Genomic DNA, 16,278 nt, shown 5'->3' with positions numbered 1-16,278 from the left:
GTACACACCACATTTGCAGTGCTGTGTTTTACCGTGTTGCCCGGCTGACAACACGACCTACACGCTGTCCTGACGCTGGATTGCCGAGTCATGTTCATCCTTGTGTTGCACAAGTCAACGTGTTCTAGTTTTTATCATCTGAACGGCATGACTTTGCAGATCAAGCTGCATGACTCCTGAACCCAACGTCACATCGCCCTGTGCCTCCTCTGAGTGGCTGGAGGTGTGTGTGGCAGCATGCTGCTGTGTGTGTGTGTGTTGGGGGGGGGGGGGGGGGGGGGGGGGCTCACCTCCTTAGACCTGGTGGGAGATGTAACAAAGAGCAGGGGCATTTCATCAGTGACGGGTCAGAGGAAAGTCCAAAACAACCATGGTAGCGGGTGCCATGGCAACAGCAGCATCCTAACAGGACATGCCTTTCCTGCCCAATCACCGTCAAACAATTACACTCCTACAATAAAATCAAAGTTGAGTATTCAAGTAACCACTGATGGGCTTTCTCTTCACCATGTGTCCAGGACTGAGTCACCCAAACAGGAATGTATGACATGTCTGGACTTACAAGAGCTTTAAAATTGTAATTATATTATAGTTTCCTTTTCAGTGGAAAGAAGCACAATCGTTTATATTGGCACATTAAATGCTCCATTCGAACAACGTTGCAGTTCTGAATTTAGATTGAAAGCCAAAGTTAAAGCATGACATCTATATAGAAGTCGTTACAAAGAGCGTTTCTGTGGCACTATAATCAAATTCCTCAATACAGACTTACGTGTATTCAATTATCAGAAGGTCGAGCATACAAAAATAACCCAACACACGCGGTATTGTTTGACCAGTTATAGGGATTTTATTTTTCAGTGACCTTCAGTGTCTGATCCGGACATTTAAGCAGTTAGACACCGCCGGACACACCACAGGGTCCACTGAGAGGAATAATTATTTGCGTACAGTTGCTAATGCGATTATGAGCTACTCAAATCTCAAATGTAAACAGCGCACTCGTGTCTTTAACCCCGACACTCCATCACATTGGACACTTGGCCGGTGATTTCCGTAAGGTAGGTTAGCAGCGCCATCCAGCGGTGTAACCGGGTGTTGCAGCTCCGTATCCCCACTAAATTTAACCGCATCCACGTCGAGCGACGGCACAGTGCATCTCACTCACGTTTTTAATAGTCCAATAACCGTTAATGATGCCATTTAAATGTCGTGCTGAATCTGCGAGACACTGTCGGTGCTGATATTCAACATTACAGCACGCAACCTCGAGTATGATTATTCTTTAAACGGCATCATTAATGGTTATTGGACTATAAAAACGTCAGAGTTGCCGCATAGACGTATTGTGCAGGCGCAGGATGTGATAACGTGCTTTAAACAGCAGGTCTACACGTGTTAGTAGTAATACCACAACATATGATCTGTTGTTTATTTAATAATTTTGTAGAGAAAGAGTCATTGATAGACACTGATAATGTTTTGAAATGGATAATAAAACACACTGTGGGACGATATATGTCGTCCTGTAGTTTAAAGATCCCAGTTCTGTTAGACGCAATCAACACCAGTATGTGTCTAAGGTCCAGTTAAATTACTTGCTATGAAATAACCAAGCTGTATAATCATAGGCATGTCTATGTGTATAATCACCATTAAGTGACACAGACCCCTCAGTGTGCGCGCCACCTGTTCCTATAGTAACGGCCGCGCGTGGCCGATCTCACATGTCGGTTTGGCCCCACACGGCAAACAGGTGAGACGTGCAACACGCTATAGGGACCTAGTGCATCAACTTTTACTAAATTACGAGGGACTTGCAATAGAAAATCAGTGGTTGTGTATATTTATTGATGTTTACCACGTCTGTTGACACGCAGTGCTTTTTGTAGATCTACTTTAAACTGTTTTTATGGCAACCCGGATCGAGCGACTTGCCCAGCCTAAGGCCAACCTGCTCAGGTTTCCAGACAGGTGGGCTTGGTTCACATGTGACAGCGGGCTGCACGGTGCACACTGCTCCTCACGCCGCCCGTTTTGTTACTTTTTAAAGACTGCATGGATAAAGATGCTTGATTTGCTGTTCCGAGTGTGGTTCACCACGCGGTCTGTGTTTGCAGACGCTCCGTGTACTGGCTGGATGAACTCCCTGCAAAACCCACCAGTCCCACGACGGCCTTTGGTGACACATCCTAAATATCTTAAATCATTATGTCAAAAAAAAACGTCTGTAACTTTATTGCTGTTATTTAACTTTATGTGCGAGTTTGCTAGCTTAATTAATGACTGATGTTGACGGAAGAACTCTCGTTAACACGATATGTCCAAAATTCAACTTCATGTGCTATATCTGCATTACTGTACAACATATAATGAAGTATGTAAAACATTTAAAGGGGCTTAACATGCTCGTTATCTGTCTATATCTGTAGATCTAACTCCACGCTGGTCCAAGCTGTCGGAGGGTAAAAAATATCCTTTCTCTGAGGACATCAGGTAACTGTAACTGGTGTACACACTGACAGCTACGACTGGACATTTCTTTCTTCTGTCCATATATCTCATTAATGAAGTCTTGGAGATCTTGAAAGGCCGAACGTATATGGCATAAACTTTATGTTGCTGAAGATCTTAAGGTTTTCCAGTTAAAAGTGCTAAGTGTTTGTTGGACATGGTGACGTAGATCCCAGATCTGTACTGTTTTAGAATTGGCGTCTCTATCTGATGCGGTGTGTAAAAATGGGGCTTATATGCTTATATCACAGGACATTATATGGCAGGGGTGTCCAAAGGGCTGTTCAGATTTTCACAGGCCCTCAGATTGTGTTGACCGCAACATTTTATATTTCACCAGAAGAAGGCAGTAGACAAAAAATATATATATTATATATTTCACCAGAAGATGGCAGTAAACTAAAAAAAGCTATTTTATATTTCGCCAGAAGATGGCAGTATACACTCCAGTCCTATATCCTATGTCTTCTGTGTCTACACACAGAGACCTACACTCACCATTCTCCGTGGCCTCCAGCACCAACATTGCTGTGTCTGTCCAGCACGTTTTCTCTTCCGTTACTGGCTGGCCGGTGACCGTATATGACATCCATTTGCTGGAACCATTTCCAGTCTTTGCGGTTTGCTCCGCTGCGTCCGTTATGGTCCTTCACCGCCCGGTAATCGCTTTAAGCTTTTTTAGCTTGGACCGACCGGCACTGCTGAACGGACCGCTGGTAGCCATGAGTGGCCATTAGCGCGGAAACCTCGCTAAAAACCTTTACATTTCTAGTGGCCCCGTCCAGTTCGCCCTGGATTTTTTGATCGCTGATTATTAACAGAAAGGTTTGTACCTCAGCGTTTGACCAGGGAACAGACTTCGCTCCTTGGGTTTTAAAAATGGCTGAGGAGTCCCTAGCATAGCGGAGGAGTCGCTCTCCTGACGCAACCTGTGACGACACTCCCTGGCCAATCAATGTCATGCTGTTCCTCCACGTCAAAGAACTGTACCGCTTCGGAACGGTTAGAACCTCGAGCGAGTCGGTACGAAAATAGTACCCGAAGGGGCCAGCTAACTGGGAACTGGTACTAATGGAAACACTCACAAATCGTCGCGAATCGAACTGTACCACGCCAAGCAGGCCCTAGTGGAAATGCGCCATAAGTGGACAGGACGACACGAGTGAAAAGTGAAGCCTCCGTGAGTCAGCTGCCCTCTAGTGGCTGGTTGCAGTACAACTTTTAACCCCACCCATTCCCATGTAAGTGAACGGGCCGGACGAGAAACTTTGTATCTCTCCCAGTTTTTTTCTACGCTAAGCAGATTTTATAGAAGTTATTAAGTGTTATTTAAAGGGGTGTGGCGATAAGGTGATTGACAGTTAATAGCTGCGTTGGTTGACATCTAATATCAGACGCTCAAACGTGAACGCGCTCAACATCAAAACTCTCTACAGCAGTATTAAAACCTTTTACCTTTGTTTATTTTGTAAAACGTCAAAAGTGTCTATACTGGTGGTCGTATCCTGACGAATGTCGGGGCGGGGATACGGTCTCTGGCGGAGATAGTAGGTGTATCTCAATTCAGGGGCTCAATTCAGGGACTCCCATTGTGAACTTTTGAAGCCACCAAGATGGCCGCACGGACACCGCCATCTTGGATGCGCTTGCGCAGTAGATGAAAATTGGAGCCAGAGCATGCGCATTAGAACCGGTAGGCAGGACAGTGGCTGCATCTCAATTCAGGGGCTGCAGCCTACGTAGACCGCGTAGACCGCAGCCCACGGTGGCCACACACTTCGAAGGCCGGGTATGCTGCATCTCACGGCTGTTAAATGAGACAGTCTAGTCTTCGCAAGACGTATGTTTGCGTGACCACGCTCTGCCCCGTTACATACGTTACATACGTGTTAGCGAGCTGTCCGACAAATATCACATCACCCACAAATGCCTAAAAGAAAATGTGTTGAACATGTATTCACATGTTTGGCGGGAAGTATAACTTCATAACAAAATTCAATGTATTTTTATAAACGTTACTCTTTAGTAAATACTCAAAGCACATGTTTACCTGCAATATCATTAATAACTGGCATGTTATTTAGCATCTCACTGCAGTATAAATGTCCATATTTAAAAAATACCGACATTTAAAAACGAATTCTTCGGCCCGTACACTAGACTCCGCCTGTTTATTGTTCATAGAGCAAAGAATCCTGGGATATGGTGGGACGCGAAGGATACTCAGATGCATCCTTCGTTTTCGGGGTTTTGAAGGCTACATTCGTCGGCCGCATAAGAAGGAGTCCACGAATTGGGACAGCCTCGTCGCGGCGCAGTGACGTAACCGGCCTACAAATGCGCACTTCGTGGGCTGCAGCCCCTGAATTGAGATACACCTACAGACTACCCGATCCGTACACCCTGCCCGATCTGTACCGAGCATGCGTGAGAAAATGTGCGTTAACACTTTACGACACTACTAGATGCGAAGTAGTGAACGGAGTGTGATCGTACGAGAAGCATTGTAATAAAAAATGAAGGATTTCAGATTTTATGGCGAGTTAAAGGAGTATATCTCCCACGGTTTATTCAAATCGACTTGTGATAAAAATATGCGACGTGAAATTCGTCGTGTATCTGAAAACTTTATAGTTGAAGGTAAGTTAAATTCAAACCATGTTCCTAAGTTAACAGTCTGTCCTGTCGTGGAATATAAAGTTCTTATAAATATATTTATAAATAACAATGGTGGAACGTTTTCTTTTTATGTTTAGATAACCGAATGTTTTACATCGGACCAAACAAAAATGATATGCGTTTGGTTATGTTGACTGAAGAGGAAAAGAGGTCTGCTCTGATCGAGTGTCATAATAACCCTGGCACCGGTGTTACCATCATGGTGTACGAGGCACTAGAGACAGGGTTATTGCCGGTTATTTTTGGCCTACCTTTTTTTTGGTCCGATGTAAAATATTCGGTTGGGGGTTTGTATATCGCGATCGATCGCCAGTGGAGTGCGACATAGATATGGATCAGAGGTAAATAAACTAGATTTTTTTTTCTCGCCGTGTGAAATCGGAAGTGTGGCGTGTGAAGACGGTCAAATGCGTGTGTCACACGCTCAATGCGTGAGACTTGAGAGCCCTGGGTGTATGAACCCGGCAAACATGACTTTGTCCGGCGCGCGCGCGAAGTTACAAAATTCGAGAGGTGCACGACCTCGCGCCGCAAGCGCGCGAGGCCCTCGCGCACGGGCGGAGCCACAGCGATTACGTCATTTTCGCCGCGCGTACCCTCGCGCCGCTCGCGGCGCACACCGAAAGCGACGAGAGCGACACGGCGACCGGAAGTCATTCATTTTCAATGAGAGTGAGCGACACCCAGCGGCGCGGCGCGACGCGAAGTGAGCGATTCGAGCGACGCGAACAAGTTGAGCTTGGCTCAACTTTATGCAAATGAGCAGTGACGCGCGGCGGCGACTACCAATCAGAAAGTATGTTTGCACCCTCCTCCGAAACCGCACCTCTGACTTTGGTTCCTACTGATTATTTGTTCCGATTGCAAAATGGAGGAGAGATTAATAGTGGCTGTCTCTGGATGTCCCGCACTTTACGATGTTTATTTTTGGTACACCTGGATACTGTTCATTTGTTAAAAAACATCTGCAATAAATTAGCGTATACCCTATTATTGGTTATGATTTTTTTAAATTCCTCTTTGATCTTCGGGTCTGGGGTAAAAAGTAAAAAAAATACATAAACATTTTAGGTTTATATACTATATGTGTTTTATACACACACTATGTTTTATACACGCACTCCTTTATAATCGTGTGTCCTGTAATCAATAGATTAAAATAAATACTGCGTCCTGCTTTAAAAACGTGATTTGCATATCTGTCACGTGCTGCATGCAGGCGTGATGTTGGACACGCCCCCACGCGACGCGATGCTGGCGACTCGGCGACGGAGAGCGATTTTATCGCTTTCGGTGTGAACGCACAGTAAACCATGCGGCCGACGAATGTAGCCTTCAAAACACCGAAAACGAAGGACGTGTCTGAGTATCCTTCGCATCTCTTGATATCCCAATTTCATTGCTCTATGAACATTAAACAGGCGGAGTCTAGTGTACGGGCCGTAGAATTCGTTTTTAAATGTCGGTATTTTTTAAATATGGACATTTATACTGCAATGAGATGCTAAATAACATGCCAGTTATTAATGATATTGCAGGTAAACCTGTGCTTTGAGTATTTACTAAAGAGTAACGTTTATAAAAATACATTGAATTTTGTTATGAAGTTATACTTCCCGCCAAACATGTGAATACATGTTCAACGCATTTTCTTTTAGGCATTTGTGGGTGATGTGATATTTGTCGGACAGCGCGCTAATACGTATGTAATGTATGTAACGGGGCAGAGCGTGGTCACGCAAACATACGTCTTGCGAAGACTAGACTGTCTCATTTAACAGCCGTGAGATGCAGCCTACCCGGCCTTCGAAGTGTGTGGCCACCGTGGGCTGCGGTCTACGCGGTCTACGTAGGCTGCAGCCCCTGAATTGAGATGCAGCCACTGTCCTGCCTACCGGTTCTAATGCGCATGCTCTGGCTCCTATTTTCATCTACTGCGCAAGCGCATCCAAGATGGCGGTGTCCGTGCGGCCATCTTGGTGGCTTCAAAAGTTCACAATGGGAGTCAACGGTGACGTACCGTCTATTATATATACACGGTCACTGCTTATACATTAGTATATCTGCACTATATTGCAATATAGCTGTAACAGCCAGCTGCCACCAGAGGGAGCCAGCGAGCCGAGAGCTGATCAGAGCTCTCCCTCAGGTGAACTTTGCTTAGGGTTAGTGCGTGTGACGTGTGCTAAGCTCTCTGGTAACCGTTATTTATTGGGACAGTGTTCCTCTGTTAACCTCTGTTGATGGGGGACAGTCTTCCCATATGTGTTTCCAGTTGTTTTTACTGGGAAATTTGTAGCATAGTGGTCAGGGTTCCAGTGCCTGGCAGGTGACCCTGGTTTGATCCCTGGACTGGGATAGACGAGTGTGTGTCGTGTCCTTGTCCCCTCTGTTTGTAGCACTACTTTGTCTAATGCACTGGCATTGGTGTTGTACTGGACTTTAGCGTGTGATGTAATGTGTCTTTTTAGACGTTCACCTGAATGGAGGGTGAGTGTGGCCGCCTTAAAGGCTTGTCCCTCTGACCGAGTGCGCATGCTCGCTCTACCTCGGCTGCCTGCGGCGGGCTGGCAACCTGATCGCCCTCTGCTGCCCACAGTGAGTATTGCCACAGTTGTTTACCCGAGTTACCGTCATATTTCTATCGGCATTACTGCATTACTCTTGTCGTAGCGTGTCACAAGACTGTACAGATTAATACTCATAATAATTCACCTAATTAAGACTTTGTTTTCAGAAATTGTCATATTGTCATATAGGAGTCGTATGAAAATTTCAGTTTTGCTTTCAGGTAATCGTAACAAGTTATATGAGAGACTTTAGCTAAAGTGAGATCAAAATGTAAATATTTCACCCTGCACAGTAGAAACGGGACTGTTCCTGATGAATTCAGATGGAGGTGATTTAATTTGGCCTCATCATCATAAAAATAGTCAAGGGCCCAGTGTAGGGCCCCTACTCACTCTCTCTCTCTCTCTCTCTCTCTCTCTCTCTCTCTCTCTCTCTCTCTCTCTCTCTCTCAGTTAAACATGGCTAAGAGAACCACCAGGGTGAGCGCCCGCATCTGCCAGTTGGCTCGTCCCAAACGCACCAGAGAATTCTGGGACGCATGCGACGGCTCAAAAGCATCACTGGCTGCCCCGCGGAAAACCCCCCCGTCCTATCGCACGGCTCTTCTCGCCAGTAAGATGCTGTCTTCACCTCTCCGTGAACGCCACTCGTCTCAGTGACACCCACTGCACGATTACTGCTCGCTCTTTAAGGCACGAGGAAGTAATATTGCTGACATTCAGTCGAATTTGATTAATCCGTACTGCCTGATCGCTTAGCACATGCATTCCAACAAAGAAAAGACATTAAGTGTGAGAGAATCTCCTTTCTAAGGTCTGTTAGGATTTTAAAAGTCGTGTGGTGTGTGTCCAGCCTTGGTTGCATTTTTATAAATTTTTAATCTGTAACTTGAAAAAAATCATTTATCGGACTGAAGTAAAAGACTGATCAGAATCCTCCCTACTGTTTCTCCCTCGATTTCTCTCTCTCAATCCTTTTTCCTCTTTCTCCCTGTATCCGTCTCTGCCTCTCCCACTCTCTCCATCCTTGTCCTCAGCCCCAAAGCAGGACCACCCTCAATACCGTCCGGACAGGCCCGTGTCGTGGCCCGTGTCGAAGGCTGCCCAGCGCACCACAGCCAGCCCGAGACTGCAGACGCTGGCCACACCCCGACACCGCGTGCCTCTCCACGACGGCTTCGACCCCTACCGAGTGAGTGCGGCCGCCCGCGTGGCCTCCGCCTCCCCGAGGGTACGAGAGCTGTCCCTGCCCCCTTTACGCAGGTGCAGGAGGAAGTAAAGGGCTGTAAGGCAACCCCCCAGGTGTGTGTTTTTTGTTTGTTTGTTTGTGGTTTGTTTTTATTGGACCTGGGCCTCCGAGCACAACATGCATGACTGGTGTCATCTTTCCATTCTTACATATGCTTAGATACAGATTTACTTCACACTGGAAACTGATAAATCCATAAGACAACCATTCACACACTAACGTGATGCGGGCCAATGATGGAGGAGGGATCACCTGCACCTCTGTCAATTCTTATCGTTTATGCTCATTCCATTTTTACACACCGTAACCCATGTTAAAAGAAAAGAAAATCACAGCAATAAAATACCAGAATAAAAATGTCTGGGTTGTCAGTGTTATTGAGGTTTTTTTTTTACTTTAAATTGTAAAGTAACAGATCAGTAGACTATATCCTGATCTGAAGTTTAATTTACTAAAACCATTACCTTAAAATATCAAACTTTTTATTTTATTTTTTACATAACTCCCACTTGTTATCATTTTTGTTAGTACAGCTATTTCTAGACCATGAGGTGCACCCAAATTAGAAAACCAAGCAAGAAGGTCCCTGTCAAGTGTCGAATGACCACTGGAGTGTCCACCAGTGCGTTTTGGCTACAATGCGACTGGTGACCGTTCACAAAATTTTCTCAATCACAGAGCTACGTAGCTGCTTCAGAGTTATACTAACGCCGACATGGGCATAGTTTAAACAGGTAAGCACACAATCAGTCAGGTTCAGTCCTCAGGCAAAACAAACTGGAATGGGGGAAAGAGAGCGATTGGGTCCCTTTAATTATTTTTAATGTTCATCTGGATCCATCACGGCCCAAGCAGGCGAGTTCCTCGCGTGCTGGAATATGGCCAAGTGTTAAGGAACTGGGTGATGTTCTTCGAAAGGGTGCAATAACAAAACATCTGGCCCAGATGTGCAAACGCTGAACCTTTCGTAGCACGATGGTTTACCTTTCGGCAGGAAAATTATCACACACCTTGAAAACAACTGCCCAGCAGGCAGAAGCGTGATGGTGCAATTGAGTCTCGGGGTACGTCTCTCTTACCGAGTCCTGTTAGTTTGACTTTGCTTACTGGAAAGTTCAGTTTCATTACTCATGTGGGTGTTACAAGGTAAAGTTTGTAATTTAAACCGAGAATGCCCATAGAGAGAAAGTGGGAGTGAGACAATTCCTTCACGGGGTTGAATGTTTTTGCTGGTGTTGGGGGAACACTGCCCTACAGGTGTTGTGCACCAGCACTGCCCTACAGGTGTTGGGGGAACACTGCCCTACAGGTGTTGTGCACCAGATGTACGTTAAGTGTTAAATATGTGCAAAATGACAGGTTGACAGGTTTCAGAAAGTGAGCAATGAATAATTTTACTATGTTTTTGCAATTAAATGTTCCAGCAAAACTAGTTTTGCCAGTTTGGTATTAAAGTGCTCTCAGTGAACTCAACAAGGCTCAGTGGTACAGGAGTGGAGTCACTACAGGGCAGAATGAGCCTTGCAAATAAGGCTTAAAAAATAAGACTAATCCCTAGAATCATCACCACAAACATTCAAATTTTAATGGACATAATATTTTTTAATTACATTCCAGTGGGTAGATATCACAAGTTACTATAAACCTTATGGTTGATGTTATGCATATTTAATACGGCCAGTCGGTATTTTTTATTTTTATTCATCAGAGACAATGCACAACAAGTACATTAACCTAGAGAACAGGAGAGATACATTCTGCCAGGTTATAGCAATTAGCTAATTTACACTATTTGTAATCGCCCCTATTATCAAGGTGTCCAATAATCCTCTCCACTTTAGCATCATTAACAGGTGCCAGACTAAAGGCAGATTCATCACAAACCACAGAATGGAAAGAGGTAGGTGCTCGAAACAGTCGAGCCAATTCCCAAACCAAACCAACACAATATTCATTAAAATATGTTGCCAATTTTTTTTTTCATTTTGAACAGTATTATTTATTCTAAGCTGTTTTTCCCCTTCCAAGTAGATTATCAATATTTCTCCACAGCAAGCCATTTCCCTTTGCATCTTTTATTAAATTAAGGGACAAAATTGCCTTTGTTTTCCTTAGTAATGTTGTAACCCTATTTCTCAAACTTTGATATATTAAGTAATCAGTTAATCTAGTTCTGATAAACTGTTTTAGTGAGGCATCTCTTTCCTTCATTAATTTCCATAGTTCACTACTAAACCATGGCAAACTGTTTCTTTTGTTTTATTTTTTTTGTCTGTGTATTTTTGTAAAATATTTTTTTAAATTGCATTTAGATCATTATACGATTTCTCACATGATTTGCCTTTGTTTTCCTTAGTAATGTTGTAACCCTATTTCTCAAACTTTGATATATTAAGTAATCAGTTAATCTAGTTCTGATAAACTGTTTTAGTGAGGCATCTCTTTCCTTCATTCATTTCCATAGTTCACTACTAAACCATGGCAAACTGTTTCTTTTGTTTTATTTTTTTGTCTGTGTATTTTTGTAAAATATTTTTTTAAATTGCATTTAGATCATTATACGATTTCTCACATGATTTGTTTTCTATTACATCATCCCAATTTGTTTGCTTTAAATCATTTTCCAATTAGAGACAAATCCTTTTTTAAGATAAATGATACATTTTGACTATTTTTCGATTGATTTTGATCCCTATATCTTATTTTATTTAACACTCTGGCAACAAATGTGAGATTGTGATCAGATAATCCAGTTACTAAATTGTATGTTTTAATTATCCTTTCCGGTTTGTTTGTAAAGATTAGATCAATGAGCGTTTGAGAAGTTTTTGTTATTGTTTATTTATTATTTGTGTCATCTGAAATGATTTCATTACATTTCAGTGATTACAGCGGGTAATAGGCATGAACACCTGAGAATAGGTGAAGTATGAAAAGTCACCCACCCACCCACCCACCTGTTATCATCTCACCATTCCGTCGTCGTTGCCTCCGCCCGTTGCTACCCAACAAACTCTGCTCAACGCAATTTCGTCTCAAACACGTACATAACGAAACCGTAATGCCATAATGATCAAATATTCATTTAAGGCAGCGCTGTACCCACGAGCCCCGCCCTCCGCTGAATTTATTGCGTCCCAACTGTAACGTCAATCCTGATCATTGACACGTTTGTCGTATCGGTAAACAGCTGCTGGATCGTGATCAGTGACAGAAACCCGGCGGCTCCAACGTTTTCTTCTGGGACTGGTTTGGTTCTACAACTACAGGCTCCCGTTATATTTCATACGACACCTGCGTGTGCAGCAGATGAATGAGCCTGTTGATCTCACGCCCCTCTGCGCTCGACGTTCACGTGGGTGTCACGCAGCTTCGGGTTGAGCGAGGTTGTATTTGCTGAGGCGCTTCTGTGGGGTTTTGGTGCTGGTGTTTGTTTTCCTGTAGTCTTCTGTTACCTCACCTTGGTCCACCAAAGTCAATGGACGCAAAGACTTTCGCCCGATGTCTTTCCTGGATATGTGGTCTCATCTTCTTGGTGACAGGTAAGAACGGGACTGAGGAATGTTCTGTGCACACGATCCAGCACATGTTTGGAGTAGCCTGGTGTTCAGACCTGGAACAATTAATTTGCAAAGAAATCATGTTTTTCGACCCTCAAAGTTCAAAGACTCGTGAAACTTCAATTGAGCACCGCCGCCGCGACATGCGTGACCCGCGCTCTGTTGATCCGAGCTCAAGCGCACTTTAGGAGTAGATATATAGTTTCATATTCATAGTTTCCGACTCATTATCGACTCCGTGAGTTTAGTGACTGTAGCCAGAATTAAGAAGGGTGCATTTCTCGGTCAAAAATGCAGCATCTCCGTGAAACTTTCCGTTTATATTTGGTTGATTCTACTTCAAAATCATTTTAGCCATATAGACACAAACAGCCAGTTATACAGATGCAACACCATAAATATAAAATGTATATGCATGTCAGTTAGAAAATACTGAAACACAAATAGGATGCACTACAGTCAGGACTCGTCAGTTAATGGGTTTACTGACAGACCGAAACACGGACAGCATTCACATAACAGTACGTGTGGGACCCAACTCCGTCCAGAACCCGGTACAGCACACTATCACGATAACGGGATGCATGTCACGGGGGAGGCTAGATTCGGCACAACCGCTTAACATCACAGACCCGAAATGCTGCAAAGGGAATATATTATTGAGTACCGTTCCCACTAGATTATCAGGCTTAACACGCCATCATGTGATTCTACAGTATTCCATATATGAATATATATTTTGCATGACACCTCTTTACAGATCTTTACCTGTTTTGTCACTTTAAATGCATTAAATATTTACCCTATCGCTGTTTCACCATTCACCTATTTTCAAACGTGCAGACCAGGCACGTCCAAAGTTCGGCCCGCCGAGGTCAAACGCGGCCCACGTTCGTATCCTTACGAACCTCACGAACCTCGGTCATAAAATCAACACCACGCAGCCAGCAAACTATTTTATATTTCACCAGAAGATGGCAGTAGACCGAGCGTATACTGAAGTCAAAAATCTGGCCCTCTTTGGACACCTGGTGCAGACGCATATGTGCGCTTATGTTCCCTTCATCACTCGTTCTCTTTCAGCCTCGTCTCCGACACCCTCCATCACGCACTGTGAACTGATGGAACATGCCAACATCACCTGCTACTGGACTGCAGTCAGCTCAGAAGCCAGCAGCTACATGCTATGGGTCAACATGTAAGCAGGGGGCACAACCCCAAATCCCCCACACCCACCCCTTACATCATCCTCTATACCTCTATCTTCTCTGTCTACCTGGACAGACCCCTCTACAAGCACAAAGGTATTAGCAGGCAATTCTGTAGCCTAATGGATGTGTTTGAACATGCTTAATATTTCAATATTTTGTCTAAACCTCCTCAAATTTCATCTCATCATTTGTGTCATAAAAACTGTTGCATTGGATTTTTTTCTTTGGATGGAACTGCCATTTTTCTCAAACCATCAGAAGCGTCTGATGGTTAGAGAACCGCTCTTGTGCCCAGAGGGTCAGGGGTTTGAGTTCCAGGTCCCAGGCCACGACTCAAGTGCTCATGAGTGAGTCACTTAACCCCAACTGCTCGCCAGGCACCAGGCTAGGGCTATCCACCACTATGTGCACCACAACCCCTAGTGATCACTAGTGTGTGTGTGTGTGTGTGTGTGTGTGTGTGTGTGTGTGTGTGTTCTCAGTTCTGCAGTCATGCCCAGGTCCTATAGAGGATCTCCCTCGTGTAGCTCAAACCTGTACAAGTAGCCAGATGTACCAGCTCACACACACACACACACTTTGGCTTAAGTTCCTTTGCTGTGTATTGCTTTATTCAGGGTTTGCCTCTGATTTGCTCATATCCTGCTTGGGGCTTTACAGTAGCAAAAACACACACCTGTAATTCATCAAGTACAGGTCTGACTTTGAAAAACCTGTCTCATGCGTCATTAATACTGCTGTCAGCAAAGTGAAGGTATACATTTCCTCAAATCTGCTGACCTGAAAGGATGAACTAGGGAGGAATGAGCAGGGAAACAACCATAATCAAAGAACAAAGATATAAAGAAACTTTAGGTTTTCAGCAAAGGGGTCTCTGTGTATTACCAGTATATAACTCTAGCTATTGCATGATAAGATTTACAGATGTGTAATGAAGGCTGAAGTTAGCCGCCTTACCTGGTACTTGAACCCAGGTCCAAACAGAGGCGACCAGGAGCTCTGACCACTGGACCAAAGAACCTGCTCCTTGGTGAAGCAGCCATTTAACCATCCTAAGTGACGGTCTCCTGTGTGAAACTGCACAATCTTGTTTCCAAATATGTCATCATAGTCCATAAAACCTTCCAAAAAAACAACTTGACATTTGTCAACAGCTCATCAACCGGGTTAATGCAAAACATCACGAAAGGTTTGGCAGGATGCCATGGATTAAACCAATGACAACCATTTGGTAGATAATCCCTCAGCCAAAAGGGGATTATTCCACCAGATTAATCTGTAATAAACTTAATGTGACCTACACATTGGTGTAAGTAACAGGTGAAACGGAACAGGTGAAAGCAATGTGGCAATTAGTGTTGGATAAACAAGCGATTGGGAAGGAGGGAGGTGTGTGTGTGGGTGTGTGTGTGTGTGTGTGTGTGTGTGTGTGTGTGTGTGAGTGGGTGTGTGTGTGTGTGTGTGTGTGTGTGTGTGTGTGTGTGTGTGTGTGTGTGTGTGTGTGTGTGTGTGTGTGGACACCTCCCTCAAGGTCTGGGGCCACCTGCTGTGATGTTCGGCAGTAAAACTAGACTGACTGCATGCAATGAAGATATTTTTACTTGATATCTATACATTTTGCACCATGTAAAACAATCACTACCAAATGCCTCAAAGTCGAATCCTTCAAGCTACTATGAATTCAAGTTCAATCCTTTGCAGGACGTACTGTTGGCACAATGGCGATTACAAGACGGTGGGCACGTGCAGTACACTGGACACGTGGTGCTCGGTGACCATCGGCTCGGTGGCTCACTGCTTCTGCGTGGGCGTGCTGGCGTCCTCCCCCGCCGCGTCCGCCAAGTCTCCACGTCACTGCTTCGCCGGCATCAACGAAGGTACCGGGCCCCGCCCAAACCATCACGCACCCACCGGCCGTATAGGCAGGTTCCCTTTGTATAGCGCCGTCCGGCACGGAGGTACACTCGAGTCGCCTTACGGAACTGTGAATTAAAGCAAACAGGACAATCTAACTTGTATCGCATTATATAAAAGAACAAAAATGAATCACAAGTCTGAAAAAAACTACAGAGGAATAGCTGGAAACTGAATGTTCATCGATTCGTCATTGTGATTAATACGATGTATGTAAATTATAAGCACTTTAAAAATAAAAATAAAAACTGGTTAATCTCTCCACATTCAATTTGAACAGTTAAGATGTACCCACCACGATTCACAAGACTTGCCTCGATACCAGGAAAACCCCGTTGTCTGAGGCTGGAGTGGACAGAAGACATGTCTACTCATCTGCCATCTGAGAGGGCCCACCGCGTCGTACAGATAGAATATACCACTCATCACCAGGTGTGGACACATTCAGATTCTGGCTCACATCCCATTCTTTTTCAACAAAACCCTTCAAAATAAAAGTTCACCCTGGAAACACTGCAATTACAAGAACCTGCATTACCAGGTTAATGATAGCCGCTTAATTTGAAGTTAATTTGTTAATC

At 44.3% G+C, this 16,278-nt stretch overlaps 2 protein-coding genes across 5 annotated transcripts in view; both read left to right on the top strand.

Moving 5' to 3' along the window:
• Positions 1-761: 761 nt before the first annotated feature.
• Positions 762-9,376, top strand: spmap2 (sperm microtubule associated protein 2). 3 transcript variants are annotated; one of them, XM_076981650.1, is made up of 8 exons: positions 1,681-1,756; positions 1,893-1,974; positions 2,121-2,182; positions 2,433-2,496; positions 7,665-7,791; positions 8,217-8,376; positions 8,801-9,065; positions 9,172-9,376. In XM_076981650.1, the coding sequence occupies exons 2-7, from the start codon at positions 1,913-1,915 to the stop codon at positions 9,040-9,042; spliced, it is 717 nt and encodes a 238-aa protein (XP_076837765.1). In that variant the 5' UTR covers positions 1,681-1,756; positions 1,893-1,912; the 3' UTR covers positions 9,043-9,065; positions 9,172-9,376. The 3 variants fall into 3 exon arrangements, with proteins under 3 accessions (XP_076837764.1, XP_076837765.1, XP_076837762.1); XM_076981649.1 differs by lacking the exon at positions 1,681-1,756 and adding an exon at positions 762-1,061 and having other exon boundaries at positions 8,801-9,376; XM_076981647.1 differs by having other exon boundaries at positions 8,801-9,376.
• A 2,742-nt stretch (positions 9,377-12,118) lies between these two features.
• LOC143482752 (interleukin-31 receptor subunit alpha) overlaps positions 12,119-16,278 on the top strand; it is a 16,429-nt gene continuing 12,269 nt past the window's right edge. The window contains exons 1-4 of one of the 2 annotated variants that reach the window (XM_076981257.1): positions 12,119-12,554; positions 13,656-13,770; positions 15,485-15,660; positions 16,023-16,129. In XM_076981257.1, coding sequence (XP_076837372.1) covers positions 12,491-12,554; positions 13,656-13,770; positions 15,485-15,660; positions 16,023-16,129 — 462 coding nt within the window. In that variant the 5' untranslated portion in view covers positions 12,119-12,490. Of the gene's footprint in view, positions 12,555-13,655; positions 13,771-15,484; positions 15,661-15,977; positions 16,130-16,278 lie in introns of both variants that reach the window. The other variant, XM_076981256.1, reaches the window with a different exon arrangement.

Source organism: Brachyhypopomus gauderio, chromosome 19 (genome assembly GCF_052324685.1).
Source record: "Brachyhypopomus gauderio isolate BG-103 chromosome 19, BGAUD_0.2, whole genome shotgun sequence".
Classification (NCBI taxonomy): domain Eukaryota; kingdom Metazoa; phylum Chordata; class Actinopteri; order Gymnotiformes; family Hypopomidae; genus Brachyhypopomus; species Brachyhypopomus gauderio.
Note: the sequence above shows the minus strand (reverse complement) of the source record. Positions and strands in the feature narration are given on the sequence as shown.